The 19313-nt window shown below is 54.6% G+C and overlaps 1 protein-coding gene across 2 annotated transcripts; it reads left to right on the top strand.

The window, feature by feature from the left end:
- Positions 1-1621: 1621 nt before the first annotated feature.
- MMD2 (monocyte to macrophage differentiation associated 2) lies at positions 1622-19104 on the top strand. 2 transcript variants are annotated; one of them, XM_027656687.1, is made up of 7 exons: positions 1622-2033; positions 13623-13704; positions 14371-14531; positions 14621-14695; positions 14997-15098; positions 15485-15572; positions 16007-19104. In XM_027656687.1, exons 1-7 carry the CDS (start codon positions 1987-1989, stop codon positions 16208-16210), a joined length of 759 nt encoding a protein of 252 aa, XP_027512488.1. In that variant the 5' UTR covers positions 1622-1986; the 3' UTR covers positions 16211-19104. The 2 variants fall into 2 exon arrangements, with proteins under 2 accessions (XP_027512488.1, XP_027512489.1); XM_027656688.1 differs by having other exon boundaries at positions 1629-2033; positions 15503-15572.
- Positions 19105-19313: the final 209 nt, after the last annotated feature.

Raw genomic sequence — 19313 nt, 5'->3', positions numbered from 1 at the left:
GATGCTCAAGGCTTTGGTTGCCATAACAACTGGATTCAGGCTTCAAAAATAGTAACTTATTTTTCATTCAATTTGCCTTTTGCCCTCTGAGGCAGATCTATTTTGGGACTGATGGTTCACTTCAGGTGTCCCTTGCCAGCAACCCCCACTGTGGGCTGGGGGCTTTAGGGCTGGGGGTTGTTTTGTTAGACGTGGTTTATCGCCTTTTTCTCTCTCTCTCCCTATTCAGGCCCAGAGAACAGGTACAGCAGGGCACAGGCATCACAAAATAGCCTTTGCCAAAGCTCGTCATCTCCAAGGCTGGGGAAGGAATTCGAAAAAAATCTTCCCGGCTAAGTGGCAGAGCGTGGGAGAGGTTTTCGGAGATGATCTCACTCTGCATCTCAGCTTGGACCTGCTGCTCTCAGCCAGGGCTTGGCTGTCCCAGATACACTGGGAAGGTCCTACTGAAGATGGGGTTTATTTTGTCCCCCCCCCCATATCTCCTGGATCCTGCTGTTGAAAGCCTGGTCCCCACTGGTGTCTTCCATCCACAATGGGAAACGTGCAGGAAGGCTGAACCCGCTGCCTGTTCCCGGTACTGGGGAACTGGGGTACTTTTTGTGTGCGTTGGGGACACCCCACAATGCAGCTGCACCTGCAGCATCACCTCTTTCACATCCCCTGGGGGGATTAGCTGCTTTTGGAAGGGGTTGCAGAGGGTGCCAGGATTAAGTCATGCCTTGAATTAAGAGATACCTTCATTTTGGTTTGTTTTGGACTTTGGAAGACGTGTGTGTGCTTGATTTCCCATGGAAATGGCCATATGAGCATAACCCTTTGTGTCGAGATGACTTCAGCTGTTCTACCTTCAGTGTTGCTACAGCATCAACAAGGAGAGGTTGTGACCAAGACTTGGGGTGACCAAGACTCTCCTCCTCCAGTTGCTGCCGACCTTATGTCACCTTTCTTGTCCCTCACCTGCTGGCCTGAAGGTGCCTCTGATTTCTGGAACAGAGTGGGCAAGGATAATGCTCATCTGCCCCCAGACAAACCCCCATTACCTTTTACATCCCCTCTCTGAGCTGCCCAACCTCAGATATACATTGGGACGTCACCTCCTGTGGGAGCCTCCTGAGGCAATGTAGAGGATGAAAGATTATGGTGGAGATGGGGGGAGGATTTTGGGGTCTTCAGTCCTTGCCTTGTGGTCGTGCTGTTCCGTCCCCCCTTCTCGGAGCAGGGAGGGATGGTGGGATGCTGGTGGGAGTTGTGCCCCCACCCAGGGCCACCCTGCAGCGATGGGGCTGGGGCAGAGCTGCCCACCCCTGCTGGGGCCTCTGGAAAATAATGGGAAAAAAAAATTCATTAAAATCAAATAAATGAGAGCGAAGCCAAACAAAGCAGTTCCCGGGGGATGGCCCTGCCCCGGGGTGGGCAGGGATGGCTCCGGGACTCTAGGGGGGACCCGGCCGTGGGCAGCGGCACCGGGGGAAGCGGGCTGGCTGCTGGCACTCGCCGCTCCCCCCCGCCCCGATGCTTTAATCACATTTTCAATTCAAATCTGCTGCTATTTGATCCCCCGGGGGTGGCGGCGGGGAGGGGGGGGGGATATTTTTAGCTGTGCTTAAAGCTGCCGGGGGGCGGAGGGAGATCGCGCAGGTTGCTGTGGCCGCGAAGAGTTGGAAGGGATCCCCCCTACCCCCCTTTTTTTCTTCCTTCTCCTCCTCTTTGCACATCTGAGGGCGGCAACGGGGCTGGCTCCCCCCTCCCGGAGGTCGCCTTTGTTTTCCCCGTGTCGCTCTCCCGAGCAGCCGGGGGGGCGGGAGGGGCCGGGGCTGAGCCGGGCTGGGCTGTGCCGGGCTGGGCTGGGCTGGACCGGCCACCCCTTCTCCTCCTCGCCCCGCCGGACCCCGCCGAGTTGGTGCCGTTCCCCCGGGCGGCACTTTCCCCCCACCCCGGGGCTGAGCAGCCGCCGCACCCCGGGATCTCCATGGCACCGTCGCGATGTTCGTGTCCCGGGTCCTGGATTTCCAGAAGACGCGCTACGCCAGGTAAATCCGTCGGTGCGGGATCCCCGAGCCCCCGGTCGGCACGGAGCCCCCGGACAGCCCCAGTCTCTGCCCGGGCTCGGCTCCGCTGGGATGGAGCCCGAAAGGACCTTCAAAAGCTGCTGAGTGCCCCAAAACCCCGGGCAGGTGCGGGCTGGGCTTTTGGCTAGCTGCTTTTCTGCATCCCTAAAAGATTCTGAGCATCCCTGGGAGCCCTTGCTGCCTTTCTCTGGGTCTAACTTCACTGTGATCTTTCCCGCTGCTGGGGGACCAGAAACCTGGCTCCCTGCAAGAACAGATCCCATCGCTGGTTCCAAATCCACCTTGCAGGGATCAATGCTGTCCAGGGTCCCACTGCACCCACATGAACCCCCTCGGGGTGGCTCCCCCAGCCCAGACCTGGGAGCTCAACGGGGCTCCCATGGGATGCACCAGTGGTGCATCCCCCCTCCCTGAAAATCCCCAGGGAGGTTTTCCAGCAAGCAGCAGGGACTCGTTTCAAGAGCTCAGGTGTGTTAGGAAACCTCACGGTGTTACCTGTGCCGGGGGAAACCTGAGGATCGCTGGGCACGGGTCAGAGGGCACTCGGCCGTGTGCGCTGCTCTGGGATCAGATGTGGCCTCTAAGAGCGGGCTGGCAGGTGACACGGGGACAAGGGCCACCCGCAGCCCTCTGGCTCGCGGGGTGGCCGAGGATGAGTCAGATCCCACAGCGCTGGGGGCTGCACGGCCAGAGAGGGATCAGGGGTTGCTGGGGGTGCTCAGTTTTGCACCGAGGACGGGCTTTGCTCCCAGTGACTGTGGTGGGGATGTTTCCCTGGCTGCGGAGGGTCCCACGGACTGGCGCAGTTCCTGGGGGCTCTCAGCTCTGTGCTGCCACTGCCAGACTCCCAGTGACCCTGTAAGGAGCAGATACCAGAGAAAAACTTGTGTGAAAAGACGTGGCCATGGTGTTTCTTATCTGCACCGGGCAGGATGATCCCTGGGTGATGTTTGCCTGGGCTGGGTAAGAACAGGAGACCATCGTCTTACCGCCTAAAGCCATGAGCTCCTCTCTTTCCCGGTCTCCCATGGGGAAAATCCATGCTTGCATCTCCAAAAGCTGCCTTAAATGTGGGCACTTGCTTAAAGACTATTTTGATGCTGTAGCTGCCTCCTGATAACCTTTGCCTGGGGGGAAGAGGCAGGAGGTACCCAGCAGGTCTGCACAGCACATCTGGTAAAGGATCCATGTGAAAACAGAGAATTCAAGACTTTTTCTTCCCAGCTGGCATGCAGAGGACAGGGCTGGGGGAGATGGAGTTGAGCAAAGCTCTGTACCCCCAGAGCAGGAGGAGAACCACAGCTTTGCCCTACGGCAGTGATGCAGAGGCTGTTTGGGAGCTGGGCAGCAGATGAGGGGCTGCCCCCCCCCCCATAGTCTCACTCAGCAGAACCCATCTGCCAACCTGTTGTGTGATTTATCCCAAATCAGCATGCTCCAACCTTGTCGTGGTCCTTTCTGGAGACAACCTGTTAGATGGGGATGAGGCACTACAGAGAGCCTTGCAGGGACAGAGCCCCTGTGCAGGGCAAGGGCTGTGGGGCACAGGAAGGGTCAGGTCCACAGGGTATCCTCCACCTCTCACTGTGTGCCAGGGCTGCATGGAGAGCAGGAGGAGATGGGTGATCCCTTGGCTTTCACCCCAAGGCAGTCACCAGCACGTGATGCTAACCCAGGACTTCCCGTATCACTGCAGAGATCCTCTTAGCCTAGTGCTTAAAAATAACAGTGGGCTAATCTCCATCCCCCCCGTGCACACCAGCTCTCCTCTCCACAGAAATGCTCTGCTGTGGCATATCCCAAAAGAAGCCCTAAAGCTGCTCCTTCCTTTGTGCTAGGGATGTGCTTTCAGCTGAGCTCTGAGGTGGGGACTGGGGTGAGCAGGAGCCAGGGGACCTTATGGTGCCACATGTCTTTTGAGGCAGCAGAAGCATCTCAGATCCTGGGTTCAGTTTTGGGTCCCTCACTACAAGAAAGACACTGAGGTGCTGCAGTGTGTCCAGAGAAGGGAATGGAGCTGGGGAATGGTCTAGATCACAAGTCTGATGAGGAGCAGCTGAGGGAGCTCTAGGGGGATCAACCTGCAGGAAAGGAGGCTCAGGGGGAACCTTCTTGCTCTCTCCAGCTCTCTGACAGGAGGTTGTTGCCAGGTGGGGGTCAGGCTTTTCTCCCAAGTAACAAATAATAGGACAAGAGGAAATGGGGTCAAGTTGCACCAGGAGAAGTCTAGGTTGGATATTAGAAAGGATTTCTTCACCAAAAGGGATGTCAGGCTTTGGAACAGGCTGCCTGGTGAAGTGATTGAATCACTATCCCTGGAAGTATTCAAAAGCCCATGTAGATGTGACACTTGGGAACGTAGTTTAGTGCTGAACATGGCAGTGCTGGGTAATGGTTGGACTCAGTCTTAGAGCTCTTGTACAACCTTAACAATTCTGTGATTCTATCTTGCAACATCTTTACAGAGAATGATACTCCTGCTTGTGGCCTTCCTTAACAAAACAAACAAACAAACAAAAAAAATCAGAAAGTTTTCCTCATGGTGGAAAAGCCTGGAACAGCTTCATTTTTCATGTTGTTTTATCTAATTTTGAGCAAGGACCAAGAAAGGAGAAACTTGGCCATCAATACACCCACCAAAAGGAATAAATAAAACAGAGCATGGTGATGAAAGACCTGTTGTGTGAGAGCTGCAGTGAAGGCACCGGGCTTTGAACAAAGAGATGAAAAGCAGCGATCAATGTGGGAGCATTCTGTGAACTGCCAGGAGAAAACTCAGGGCTGGAGGGGCACCAGGGTGTCCCCAAATCCCTCCTGGCTGGGCTTTGGAGATGGAGCATTACAGCTGGGGCAGAGGGGCAGAAAACAAAGGGAGTGGTCTGTCACTGTGGTGTCACAGGGATGCAAGGCAATGCCATTTGAGCACATTCTGGTTATAAATGAGGCACTTGGTGGTTTCTACTCTGCTGTGGGGTCTTGGAGGCTCTCCCATCACTGACACTGTGGGGAAAGGGAGTTCAAAAGCACAGTTGCTGCAAGGCTCTCCCTGTCACTCACAGCCTGCACCCTGACAAGTGATATCCATCTCCTGCCTGACAGGCCAAGTTCAGCCATGACGCCAGCAGAGCACACAGTGACAGGGTGCAAGCAGATGTGACTCCTCCTGCTTTATCCAACCACCCCACTCCCCCTTCCACTCTTCCTTCCAGCTCACTGAAATGCTGCTGCATTCCCCCCAGACCAACAGATCAGTGTAAGTCCCATCTTCATTACTAAACTCATTGGTCAGGATACACTGAGCCAGTAACCAAACCCTCCCTCCACCTCACCATCACCTTTGACCCCATTTTGGCCCACTTTGTAAACATGGTCTGGTGTCTCCTGCCCATGTAGCTGCCATGGGGCTGAGTCTATCTCCCTGCAGGGAAACAGAATGCTTCCCAGACTTTGACCATCCAGAGCTATAATTGGAAGGAAACATGATTAAGCAGAGAGCTGCTGTATCTGGTGAGCTTCAGCATCTCTGGAGCAGCAGAGAGGGGTTTGCTGGGAGCTGCAGGGCACTGAATCATTCTAACAAACTGATAGCAGTTCACCATTTGATTCGTTCATGCAAAAGGCTCTAAATCTTACTGTTTGCTTGTCTTGCCCTGCACAGAGTAACACAGAGAGGAGCAGCCAGGAAAATCCTCATTAATGTCTCAGCCCAGAAGCAGTGGGCTCAGTGGGGGGGTCTGTAGGTTCATTGGCCAGGCTTGTCCTCGCCTGCCCTGTGTCACAATGTAGGCACTGCCACCTCCTCACCAGCATGAGGGGATGGAGGTCTGAACTCTACACTTGCTCAAAACCAAATCCTCTAAATTTGGGGAAAGGCAGCTGGAAAGACCTTCCTTTTTTCTCCCTGCACCTGTAATTACTGAGCAAGGAGACATTCATCGACTCCTCCAGCACCTCTGGGAAAGAGAGGGAGAGGAGAACCAGCAGGAATAGGAAACATTGGAGTGCTCATACACCAAACACAAGGAAAACAATTCTGGGCTGACAGCGTGGACAGAGGTCCCACATTGGGAAGATCTGGTCCCCATTTGCTTTGTGATGAAAACATGAGCAGCCCTCGCCTGCTCCCACACATGCTGAAATGCTTTCCAAGAGCTCTACTTCCCCCACAACCTGTGTGGGATGAAGCAGTGAGAAGGGAAACGCTTTCAGTATTAATACCACAGCTTGAAGCTCCTCAAGAGGCAGGGGCTCCTCACCGTGCAAGCACTAGCCCCATCCCACCAGCCCCAGCAAGACCTGCCAGTCTGTCCTCAGCTGAGCAGATACCCTTGATGCAAAAGGAACTGCTCCAAGAGATGGGGAGGCCCCCAAAACACCTAGGGAAAACCAGGATCAGCTGATGTCACCGACCAATTCCATGTTGGTTGCTCTGTGGGGCCAGGTTGACCCAGAAACCCTATTAAGACCGCACTGGTAGGAGTCATCTCATGTAGGTTTAAATGCCCAGGGCACATCGTTGGAATTGGATGTTTGGAAGGCAACAAGTACTTGGAGCATCATTTTTGATGGGGTATCCCCTCAAACTTCCCCATCCCCTCCTCTGGGAAGGTCAGGGGACCCAGCAGGACAGGCTCAGATGGGGATCACCACGCTGGAGACGGGCACTCGTGGGCAAACCAAGGCCCATGCTTTGTGCTTTTGGGGGAAGGACGGTCTCCTGGCTGCTTGGGGAACACGGTGATCTTTTCCCTCCTTGAGCTGGTGTTGGATATCAGCCTGATGTGATTCCTTGGCACAGCTGACTGTGGCCAGCTTCATGAGGTAGCGGCCAACACAATCCATGGGAAATTCAAGCCACTGCCCAGCACAGCAGGTCGGTGAATGCGAGAAATGGGGCTCTGCCAGGACTGCTCCGGGACTTGCCTCCCCTCCTCCTCCCTTCCCACACCCCCAGCTCCACAGCGAGACAAAGCAGTGCCAACCAACTACAACTCCCAAAGAAAGGAAGGGAAAAGAGCACAACTAAATCCACTTCATCGCTCTTGGGGTGTGCTTGGCTGCAGCTGCACAAGGAGGTTGGTTGAGTACCCAGAGAGGTGCTGCGAGGGGACAGATGCTCAGAGCAGGGGCTGAGCAAGGCAGAGGAGACATGGCCAAACACACAGAGCTTGGGTCTCACTTGGTGTTCTCCAGGTGTAACTGAACCTCAACATTTTCATGCAGTGTAAGTCCAGTGGACTCTGTGATACACTGCAACCTCTCGTGATAACACGACACCACGGGCATCGTATTCCTGTTCCTGGTGTACGAGTCAGATGCCAACGACTGGAGCCAAGCAGTGCTGACCTTCAGGACAATTTGGATCCAGGCCTGTGCTCCTGTTTACAGGAGTTTACAGTTGAGGTTTGCTGCTGCTGAGGAAAGGATTTTATGTAGAGAAAGTTCATCAGGTCAGGGCAAGCAGTTCCCTCCTCTCTGTGCCGAGCTGCATGGCTGGCGCCATAGTATTAGACACAGCCCTGCTCTCTGTTGTAAGTAATACTAATGGAAATCTTACTATCTGCATGCCTGGCTGGTGAAATACATGATTTTCCTTCTGTGCCTTCGCTGTGCGGAGGCATTTGCTGAATAATTTACAGATATGATTTGTACTTGAGCAGCATCCAGGAATCCCAAATGAGAGCCTGGCTGTGTCTCTCGGGCCATGCTGTGGAAGGACTTTATGGACACGGGACGCTGTCACCTGCCCATGTATTTCACAGTCACAGCCAGGGTTAGAAGCTGGGAAGGCTCCAGCCCCCAAACTATCCAAATCCTCTGCCAGCAGGCTCAGGTTCTGGTGGTCACGCTCACTCCTGCCCACCTTGGGCTGTTGCAACCAGAGCCAGTCAAGGATTTATCCCACTAACTTCTGTGCTCAAGAAAAGGCAACAAGGAACAGGCACAGTGACTTTCCAAACAAGCAATTAATGAATAATAGAGGATTTTCAGTTCTGGACACAGCCCTCCTAACATTCACAAAACACCTGGGACATCAGAGTAATTTTGTGACTAATCAGCTGTTGTTGGAGGTCTCATGAGTATCAAATGAAACAAGAAGTCCCAGCTCAGAAAGTAATTTGGGAAACATTCACCAATCCCATCTGTTGTGAATAAACAAACAGCTCTGCTGTGGTTGCAGGGTCATGAATTGCCTTGGAAGAGTTAGAGATACCATCTATATAGAGAGCAGAGAGCCTGCCAGGGAGAAAAATAAATATCCCTGCACAGAGGATGGGAATATGGGCAGCTATGACCCTGCTGGGAATTACTTGCTGAGTTTCCACCACCAACCTAGCCCTGCTAGGTGTATATGTGCTCTCATGGGTGTAGAAATGGTCAATGCCTTCATCTGGCCTGGCTTGGAGCCTCCTGTGCTTGCCCCTGCTGGGATGAGGAGCAAGGAGGAGGAATGGTGTATACCCTTGGTGTGGTCAGGGGAATAGCAGCATATTCCCTCCTGCCTTTCTCAGCCCCTCATGCACCCCCTCATGCAGGCTATGTCAGGGAGTTGCCCTCCCTCTCCCTTCAGGGGGGACATCTGTGCCTGTGGCTCAGAGCCAGGTACAGCATGGGCATGGCTGAGCACACAGTCCCTGTCCAGGAGCATCTCTAAGTCAGCAGCAGCACTTGTTCAGCATTCCTCAGGGCATGCAGGTTGTGTTTGGGAGGGTCAATGGCCAGTCCAAGGTGTTAGTACATGTCAGAGTGCTGGGAATGAGCAAAACGGGGGTGGGAGTAATCAGAGGTGATGAATGACTATTCAATCTGCTGCCTGTTTTGACTCACGTTGTGGAAGCAAGTCTTGCACCAGGGGCATCTGGGCAGGTTACTCCAGAAATCTGGTGATCTGCTAATTTACCCATAAGAAAGATTGAGAAATGCTGGTTTATATGAAAAGCCTTTAATTTCCTACTCCCTACCCAAGCTGCCAGTTCTTTGCATGATACCAGGAAGAAGTACAAAAGAAAACACTTCACTGTCTTGCTCCATCCATCCATCCCTCTTGCCCCTTCTCACCTGGGATGGGCCTGAGTCACAGGAGCAGCCCATGGACAGGCTTGTCCCAGCTGTCCCATCTCCCCTGGTCCAAGGAGCTGACCCACAAGCTTCCAGCACTCACAGCTCAGCTTTCCAAACCAGGAGCACCATATGTTTGTGTAGGAGCATGCAGGAACTGAGGAATGGGCATGGAATAGAGGTTTCAGCTCTTAATGGGGTGCCATGCAGCCGAGCACATGCCCGCGTGGGTGGCTCTGCAGATGGCAGTGCTGGGCAGCATCAGCCTTTGCGTTTCTGCTTCCCAGTGGCAAATGCTCCCATGCCAATGGGTAGGAAGGAAAAGCAGGATTTCTCAAGTGCTCCTGGGCTGGATAAAGCAGCAGAGTCTGGGGGCTCTGCACTGGGAGCTACAGCCACAGGTCAAGAGCTTTTCCCATATTTCCAAACTGCAGAACTGATGGCCTGGACTCAAAGGGGGTCATGGGTGTAAATCCTTGTGATCCTACTCAGTCTCCTGAATCCTGTGATTGTGTTCCATACATAAGCAGCCATCGGGCTCCACACCATCACACTCAACTCTACGAGACTGAGCTAATTACAAACCACAGAGGAGCTCAAGGGGATGAAGCCTCTTACCAGGGATGCAGTTGGAGCATTACCAGATCGGGGGTCAGAGGCAGAGCACACACCAAACTCCATCTTGCAGGGATACCACCACAGCAGCTCACATGTGAGCATGAGCCTCAGGACCAAGCCCTGGCATCTGAGCTGGGTGTGCAGCCTCTGGGCTCATCAGGGCAAGATGATACTCAAGAGTCTGAAGCCAGTCTGCCCTACAGGAACACATCTGATTCACCACTGTCACCTCAGGCACTCTTAGTGCCCTCAGGAGAGCTCAGATGCTCCCACATGAGCCCTCCTGAGGAATAATTTAACTTAATCCCCTTTTTACCTTCCTCTTCCCACCCTGGCAAAGCAAGAGCCAGGCAGATCTCCATGATTTTTGAGGTTGGAATTTTGTTCTTGGATAAAAGTCTTTTAAAAACTCTGTAAAAACCCCCTGAAGCCACAAAAAAGCAGAGTGGGAGAAAGAGAAGGAGAAAGGAACAGGCCTGGGAAGCCAGCTCTGCACTTTGCCCCGGCTGCCAGGGACAAGGGGCTCTTTGTTTCCCTGGCCGGAGCCTGCTGCACTGGCCCTTTTCAGTCTCCCTCCCTGGGAAAGGGGCCAGGGGGAAGCAAGGCACAAGCAGGGCAGGCAAAAACCTCGGGGCTGCCGCGAATAACCCCCGCTCAGACCCCCAGCAGCCCCCCATATTCATATAGCTGGTTGTAGAGAGTCTGGCAGGGACAGCACCGGGAGGAAAAGGTGCCCGGGAACCCTTCGGTTCCCTGCTTCCCACGCACCATCCCTGGAAATGAACACGCTGGTGCTCCTGCCGTGCAGGAGGCTTTGAACTTCTCCGTGTCTTTTGGACTTTGCCTTCCTAAATTACCTGCTAAAAGGCACTGAAGCCCCCAGCTGTTGTGTGATAACAGCGTCGAGGGAGCCGCATCTCCGTGGCCTTGCTGATGTTGTGGCTGTTGGGGCGAAGTCTCTCCCATCTCCTCCCACCCCAGGGACACTACCAGGCTGTCCCCAAGCCTGTGGCTGCAATGACATGGAGCTGGCAATGGCTGTGGGTTCAGCCAGCTGGGCAGGAGACTTGCTGCAGGGATCAGGTCTAAGTTTGGAGCAGTGTTTCTCATCTTCTCCTTATCATTGTAAAACCCCGGAGCTCTGCCTGGCTGCCAGCAATTCCCCCTTTCCCAAACCCAGTCACACAGAGCTGGGGTGGGAAACACGCAGCAGGCTCCCTCTGGGGCTCTCTGGGATTTCATCAGCTCTAATGAGACTCACGGGTGCCCCTCTCCAAACATATCCATCTGTCTGTCCAGGCTGGAGCTGTGGTTTGAGGCTGGTTTTGCACACTGGTATGGCAACTATCCACATGCTAGGAATGGTGCAGGGCTCTCAGTGCCCTGCCCTACACCCATGCCAGTGTGCACAGGGATGACATGAGCTGGATGGATCCTTGACACCCTGGGATGGTCTGAGAGATAGACAAAGTCCCAGGAGAGAGGAGAAGGGGAGGAAATGGCCTCTGCACCTCTGGGGAGCAAGGTGCTGCAGGGTAGCCAAGGACTCATTCTGCCCTGCCAGGAGATGGGCAAGCATGAGCTGCTCCCGTTTCTACAGAGCACAGAGGACCACAAAAATGTGCCAAAGTAGCCCCAAAATGCAATGCTGGCTGCTGCAGGAGAGCCCCACTGTACCCAGCTGGCCCAGCACTGTGCAGACAGGTCCCACATCCATGATGCTCTGTATCCCATCCTCCACAGGATGATGTTACTAGAAAGCAGCACAGGAAAACAAGAGCAATCTCTCCCCATGTCAAAAAAAAGTTCCTCCTCAAGGCTATTTCTCCCTCCTGGAAAAGCAGGTGTTTACTTCAGCTCCATTCCATGGGGATGGACAGGGTAGCCCTTCTTGGCCTCTCCATCCCTGTACCAGAGCTAGGGAGGATATTTGCATCCCAGGGACTTTGGTGCCCCTGAACCCAGGGGACGGGGCTGTGAGAACGGGTCCTGCTTCTGCTCCCCCTTACTGCTCTGAACAGCACCGCCAGAATGGAGGGGAGACGGTGCAGGCTTTGTTAAAATAAATAAAATCAAGGAAAAGGCCTTGAACATGTTTCCTCAGCAACTGTGACGTCATCTGGGATGTCTGGCCTCCCCCTCTTTCCCCCCTCCTTCTTATTATTAAAAGGGAAAAGAAAGGGAAGCAGACAGTGAAGGGGAGCTGGGGACAGTCTCCTGGCAACGCCTGGGACAGTAAGGTCCTCCTGCCAGAGGCACACGGCTCCAGCGTGGGGAGCTCCGCCAGCACTCATGGCTGGAGCACTGGGATGGGGAGGGCATGCCTGGTGTGCCCTGGGACGGAGCTGACAGCACTCTGGGCACTACCATGTCCCCAGGGATGCCAGCTGCTCCCCAGGCAGGGCAGCCTTGCTGAGCCTTGATTTACCCAGCGCAGGTCCTCGGTTTGCAGAGTAGTGGGAGCATGCCCCCTTCATTCCTCCTGCTAATTCCAGACATTTTTTGGTGATGATGATCACGGAATCTTCCTGAAGTGCCAGGGTCTGTCAGGAGGCAAGGCAGGGGCTGGGGACAGAGCCCCTGTGTGGGTTGTCACTGTCACCTGTTGGGGAGACACTCACATACCCAGGCCTGTTCTGGCCACACTCCCCCCAAAAATCCTTGTCATCTGAGCTATTTAATCCATCCTGGCTCACTTTTAACAGGCAACAGCAAGTGGCTCTGGCAGTGGGACCAAGCAGGCAGGAGACAGCAGAGGAGTCCACACAGACATGGGTGGCTCAGGGATGGGGAGAGGGGACTTTTACTGCCTTTCCCAGCACTCCAGACCAAGGGGTCACCTGTGCCCAGCAGCAAGGTCCTGCCAGCCCCTGAGCCCCTTCACTGGGCACAACTCAGCTGTGAAACACACCACAGATGGTCCAGGAGCCGGGGGCAAACAGGGTCAGAAAACAATTAACCCAGGTCCTGCAGGGCAGCCCTGCCAGCACCGACTCAGCTCCGCTGTCCTGACCTGAGCCATGGCAGAAAATGCCTTTAAACCCCTGATTCTCAGAACCAGGGAAGGATCCCTCTCTGTTTTCCTGCTTCTTATTCCCTTTGCTAATCCTCCACTGCTGGCTCCTGCCAGAAGAGGATGGTGAGTGAGGCTTTGCTCCAACCCATTATCATGGATGCACATTTAATTTGCTGTTACATACCCAGCAATGGACCAGCCAAGCCTGACACTATTTTTTATCACTGTGTGCCAATCCAACAGGGGGAATCAATACATTCCTGAGAATGCCAAGAGCAAGCTGATACCTCAGACTAAGAGAAACAGAAATAAAGATACAGGTTTCCAAGGGAGAGCAACAGGGTTGCCCCCCACAGCAATCTGTGCCCGGGTGTGCGGCCCTGTGGGTAGGGGGTGGGTGCAGGTGGTACCCAGAAACCAAAGGCATCGTGGGGATACCCTTGTTGGAGCTGAGCACACTGCTGTGACATGAGGATGCCACCACGGGATGGGTCGAGGACCCACAGGCCCGCCCACTACCCCATATGCCCTCTTCACTGTTGAGGCTCTTCCCACCGCTGCCTGCAGCAACAGGCAGAGCTGGATCCTGCCTTCTGCTCTTCAAGCAACAGCAGCTCATGGGAAATGCTTCAGCTTGAGCTGTGGATGAGAAAGACCTGGGGTCCTGGCATCTGGGGACAGCCAGATGGACAAGCTCTGCCCTGGGGCTACTTCTGCAGGGCAGCTGGAGCAAAGCTGAGCTGCAGTGGGGCTCCAGGCTGGGGGGCCTGGAGGTGTCCCTGTACAGACCCCTCCAAGAGGGTTTTGTTCCCAGCCCTGTCCCCTGAGCACATTTCTCTCCCTGGTTCTCGCTGCAGGTTCATGAATCACCGTGTCCCGTCCAACTGCAGGTACCAGCCGACGGAGTACGAGCATGCAGCCAACTGTGCCACCCACGCAGTAAGTCCCTGTCCCCACCCCAGGGTGAGGGAGGATGGAGCTCACCTCTATGAGGATCCCCTGAGGAACCTCAAAGAACACCAAAAATCTCTGTGTTCAGCCCTGGTGCAGTCACTGGGAGCCTTGGGGCTGTGATGAGGCAGATATGCCCCAGGGATTGGGATGTTCTCCTTCTTTCTGCCCTGGGAAGCTGGTGGGCATCTCCCTTGCTCTCACCCACTGTGGCCTCATGTCCCTGGGGAAGCTGGCTGTAGGAGCCAGTGGAGCAGGAGTATTTTGAAAAGCTCCCTGAAAATGGAGTGTTTCACAGCAGGAACTGTGACAGGTGCCCATGGGGCTGCCTGCACAGCCCTTGGACTGAGCTCTCCCCACATCAGAGCTTCCCTGGGGAGCTGGCAGCTCCCACTCTGAGTCCTGGGAGATGACTCAGAGGAAGCCACCCTCCTTGTGCCTTCCTCCTCCTCCCTACCTCCATCTGGAGAAGCTATTTTGGAAATGCACCACACAGGGAGGGACCCTGCCTGGCCCATGTGGGTGGCCAGGCTGCCTCTTATGGGTGGTGGCTTTGACCAGAAGCAAATACCACCTAAAAGGAAAAGTTGAGACTGTATTGTAGCTGCTTGATGGAAATGCAGAGTCAACAGGAGGTTTACTTCTGCCTTCCAGTTCTGGATCCTGCCCAGCATCCTCGGCAGCTCCATCCTCTATATCCTCTCTGATGACCAGTGGGAAACCATCTCAGCCTGGATCTATGGCTTTGGCTTGTCCAGCCTCTTCATTGTCTCCACTATTTTCCACACCATCTCCTGGAAGAAGAGGCATCTCAGGTACCATCCCTGATTGCTCAGGGCTCAGGAAGTGGGAGAGGGTCCGCAGGCCCCCAGTGCTGTGACCCGTCTGTCTGTCCATCCCACAGGACTGTGGAGCACTGCCTGCACATGTTTGACAGGATGGTGATCTACTTCTTCATTGCAGCATCCTACGCTCCCTGGTGAGTTGTTGGTGGGTGGGGACCACCTCTTGGCCCCACTGGAAGGCAGAAAATCAGCCCAGCTCCCACAGATAGGGTTTCCCCTCTGGTTTTGGTTCTGCTTCAGGCTGTACCCTACCCCTTTCCACAAAGCCTTCATATCCTATAGATTTCAACCTCTGTAAGTTGAAGTTACAAGTTGGGAAGACCCTTTGGTGGGACAGTCATCAGGTGCAGGCAGCATTTCCCTGTCACCTTGCTGTATTAGCCCAGACCAGGGTGCTGCCCTAGACCCTACTCACCACAGACCTGGGTCTTGCAGGCTGAACCTGAGGGAGTTGGGTCCCTGGGCCTCCCACATGCGCTGGATCATCTGGATCATGGCGTCTTTCGGGACCGTCTATGTGTTCTTCTTCCATGAGCGGTGAGTGCCTGTACCTGGCCCCGTGCTGGTGGGTGTGTGGGAGCAGGGATGTGGAGCAGGGATGTGGAGGAGGGATTTGGAACAGCGATGTGGGACCAGGGACGTGGAGCAGGGACGTGCTGCCATGAGTTGCTTCTTCCACGTGGTGGCACCAAATAAAAAGCCAAAGGCCCCTGATTTCTCCCTGAAGCCCCAAGTGCCTGGCCCTGAGCTGGAGCTCCCAAGCCAGGGTGGGGGGTCCATCACCCCTGAGCAGGGTGCCAGCGTGACTCACACATGAGGACATGGGACCTGCCATGATGGCACTGCCGCCCTTTTTCCTATAGCCTGGCTGTGGACATTATAAGCATAAAACTCAACCTCCCTCTGCTCCTGCCTCCAAGCAGCTTCTCTGTCGGTCACAGGTACAAGCTGGTGGAGCTGGTGTGCTATGTTATCATGGGCTTCTTCCCCGCCTTGGTCATCCTCTCCATGGTAAGCTACTGCTGGAAAGCACTTCGGCTCAGTGCAAGGGACAAATCCCTGCAGGTCTCCAAAGCCGTGTGATGGATAAAACCATCCTCATTATGATGTGGGCTGGGTTGGTTTTGCAAGGGCTTTGGGTGCCCAGCAGACACCGTGTGCATCTCCACCAGAGCTCCTGTCTGGGCTCCGTTGAGTTGAAATTGTAGAGTCACAGAATCAAATTGGCTGGGGTTGGAAGGACCTTAAAGACCATCTGGTTCCAATCCTCCCAGAAAAGCTGGGCTGCTGGGTCCCCACTGCCTTGCTGGAGGGGAGGGGGTAGCAGAAGGCAGAGAGAGGATCCTGCCTGCAGCTGTGGTCACACTTCTGGTCTTGATGGGGTGGTGGGGAAAGGGCAGACACGCTGTGGCCGCACTGAGCCCTTCCTCCCTGCCTGCTCCCAGCCCAACAGGGATGGCCTCCCGGAGCTGATGGCTGGTGGCTTCTTCTACTGCCTGGGCATGGTGTTCTTCAAAAGCGACGGCCGCATCCCCTTTGCCCACGCCATCTGGCACCTCTTCGTGGCCATCGGAGCTGGAATCCACTACTACGCCATCTGGAGGTACCTCTACCGGCCCGGAGCGCTGGAGACCAAAACGTCCCGGTAGAAGCCTTAAAGACACTGTTTGTGCCAACGGGCACACGGGGGCATGGAGGACAGTGGGGAGGGAGCCTGCACTGTGGGCTCACCCTAAACCACCCCCTGGCCCCGCAGGCAGCAGCTGCTGGTGCCCCTCCCGCACAGACAGGAGAGCCTGGAGGTCGATTTTAAGCATTTTTCTTTTTTAACCTCGGAAACTGTTCTATTTTTTTAGGCAAAGGTTTCATAACAAGGTAACCGACTGAGGGGCTGTGTGTAATAGGGGGCTTCAGGTACTGGACTTGCCAGGCTCTTCGCTCACTCACCTGGCCTCGAGCATCCCATGGGAGTGAGGACCTTGGCCCCACATGCCCCTGGCTAGTGACACCCTGGGTTTGGCTACCGGAGTCCTTAGCATGAGCCACCCAGGGGACTGGAGGTGTCAGGATGGGGGGAAAGACCCAGTGGTGGAGGAGGGGCATGGTGACAGCCCTGCACCACCCGGACTCGGCTCCTAAGTGGTCCTAAGTTGTGTCAGCATTAACTGCTCCCTCCCAAGTGCTTGACAGGAAGGTCCAGACTCAAAAAGCCTTATATGAGATTGAAACTTGAATCTCTTCCAGGGTGCCCCAGCCCCCGAGCACTGGGAAACCCTTTCTCTAAGCCAATATTAAGTGCACAACTTGGTTCGTCCTCCTAGACGGGCCCTGGGAGCTCCCACGGACATTTTCTCCCTGGGGTGCTTTGCTTTCCTCTTCGGCCTCGGTGCCAGTGGCAGCCCAAAGCATGGCCCCCTCCCAGGCTCTGCTGCACATGTGCCTTTGGCAGGGAGCAGAGCTGGGATCCAGGTCCTGGCATCCCCCTGAGTGGGGCTAGCCCATCCGCTTCAGGGGATTCCCTTTCTCTTCGAGAGAGGGAAGTGAACCTCCTTGGACTGGGATCATGGGGCTACCTGCCTTCTCTGCTTCCATTTTGATGATAAGCCTGTTGCTCATCAGATTTAATTCCACTTTCGAGAGGATTTCTGACATTCCCAGGATCGCTGCAGGGAAGGAACGCATCTGCATGATGCTTGGAGGTGAGCTGGGACAGGGAGATCCTAGTGATGCTCCATTTTTAAATGCCTAACCATGGCCACAAAGTGCTAACACAGGATAACAAGACGTGGAACATCCATCCAGTTGTTGGGAGCAGCCTTGATGGTGCTGGAATGGCAAACCCACACCAGGTGTTGCTCCCCAAACACACTGGCAGAGCTGCTGGAGCCAGGAGGGTCTGGTGTGTGCTGGGCTGTGGTACCTGCTGGGATCTGCTCCCAGTCCTCCCTGCACCTTCCCTGTTAGCCCTGAAGGCATCGATTTCCCATCATCTCTTTCTGGCCTTCGATTAATCACAACTGCAGAGGTCTTGGTGTGACATGGCAAGTGAAGGAGATTTATGGCCACCATCCCGCATCTCCCGTTTTTCCGTCTCCATGCTGAGGAGCCGAGCTCCTGGCTCTGCCCCACCTCCCACAGAGCTGAGGCCTCCCCAGCCTGCAGTGCCCTGGGACCAGCTCTGCAGGGCTGTGCCACTTTGCAGCAGATTACCAAAGAGGAAGCATCTGGATATTCATCCCCTCTTGATGCTCTGGTCACCAGGTCGGCAAAAAAATCCAGTGGGTTTTCGCTTCCTATAAGGGGTTCTGGGTGCTGTGCCCGGCACCCCAGTGTGGCATGGGGCTGCTGGGGGTCTCTGCCCAGGGCACTCCAAAGCAGCCTTTGGGCTGGGGTTCCCCTTAGGGTGACAAGTGGTCTTAGGGACATGAGGTGAACGAGCTTGTGTGAGCCCAGGCTCTGCTGCTGCCTCTCCTGGTCCCCCAGGTCCCAACCCTTGCTCTGTCACCTACCACAGATGGAGGGGTAGAGAAGGACACGCTGTGAATAACCAGCAGTTGATGGAGCATATCTGGGGTTGGAATAGCAGGATATAGAGGTCCCAGAATGGGAGATGCCATATTTTCTGTCTGACAAGTCATTACCCTTCTCTGTGCCTCAGTCTCACCATCTGTAAAATGGGGGTGAAGACACCAACCTACCTCACAGTGCTCATGTGAGGACCCCGTGAAGCACTTGGAGGACAGCCAGTACTTCACAAACATGTGCTTCAATTTTTGCTAAGTCTGGGGGACTGGATTCCCAGAGCCACTGTGGGCCACAGCGACAACTGCGGCTCAGGGTGCCTGGCCCTCCTCACCCTCCACCACTAAACCCATGGGGAACCACCCTGGGGACAGATCATGCAAACAGACATTGGCAAACGTCCCCTACCAGGGCCTGAGGATGCCCAAGCACCACCATCGTGTTTTGTCTGTAGGCTTCATCCCAAGGGATTTAACTTGGAAACCATTTTGCTATCGGCAGCTTTTGGCTCTAAATCTGTCCCAGGGGCTCCTGAGGCACAGGAAGGTTCCAGAAGGACCTCTCTGGGGCTACTTCATTTCAGTCTCCTGCTGAAAATCCAGAGCAGGACAGATGCCTGGGCAGGAATGGGTGGTCAGGCTCCATCTAGGATATCACCGCCTTTAGCCTGGATTTGCTGAGTGGGCTTCTCTGTAATTGAGAAGTCCCCCCTCTTCTCTTGTTCCTAAATCCTCCCCTTGCAAAGCAGGATTTGGGGGGGGGGGGGGGGCACAGAGCAAGTTATCAGATTGTCCTCCTATTTTATACTAATTTTAAGTGACTCTCAACATTCAGGATGTCTGTGGAGGAGGGCTTGAGGCAACTTTTTAGCATCTCATGTTTTTCACCATCCACCCTTGTTCAATCAGTATTTTATATTTAACACAGTTTTGGGTCAAATACAAACAAGTATAAGGAAGATAACGCTAGTGAATATTGTTTCCTGTGGAGTAGGATTGAAATAAAAACTCAAGATACCTCATTCTTGCCTGCTTGTTAAATCAAAATTAGTTTCCCTGCAGCATCTGGATATAAACCCATTTTCTACCTGACTCATCCCACGTGGCATTACTCCCTGGTGAGGAGAGGAGCCACTCAGCCAACTGCAGGGTGATGGGATGCTGAGCACTGACTCACCTCGATGCAGGGAAGGCTCTGCCAGCTGCTGGCTCTGCTTGCAGGAGGGGCCAG

This window comes from Corapipo altera, unplaced genomic scaffold, assembly GCF_003945725.1.
Source record: "Corapipo altera isolate COAL_440 unplaced genomic scaffold, ASM394572v1 104, whole genome shotgun sequence".
In the NCBI taxonomy this organism is placed as follows: Eukaryota; Metazoa; Chordata; class Aves; order Passeriformes; family Pipridae; genus Corapipo; species Corapipo altera.
The sequence above is the reverse complement of the archived record's forward strand: the minus strand, read 5'-3'. Positions and strand labels throughout refer to the sequence as shown.

Excerpts from the sequence above, each read along its gene's own strand:
- MMD2 (XM_027656687.1), top strand. The coding sequence starts at position 1,987 with ATGTTCGTGTCCCGGGTCCTGGATTTCCAGAAGACGCGCTACGCCAG. Across the intron at positions 2,034-13,622 it reads CAGAAGACGCGCTACGCCAG|GTTCATGAATCACCGTGTCC; the intron begins GTAAATCCGTCG and ends TTCTCGCTGCAG. Across the intron at positions 14,696-14,996 it reads GCAGCATCCTACGCTCCCTG|GCTGAACCTGAGGGAGTTGG; the intron begins GTGAGTTGTTGG and ends TGGGTCTTGCAG.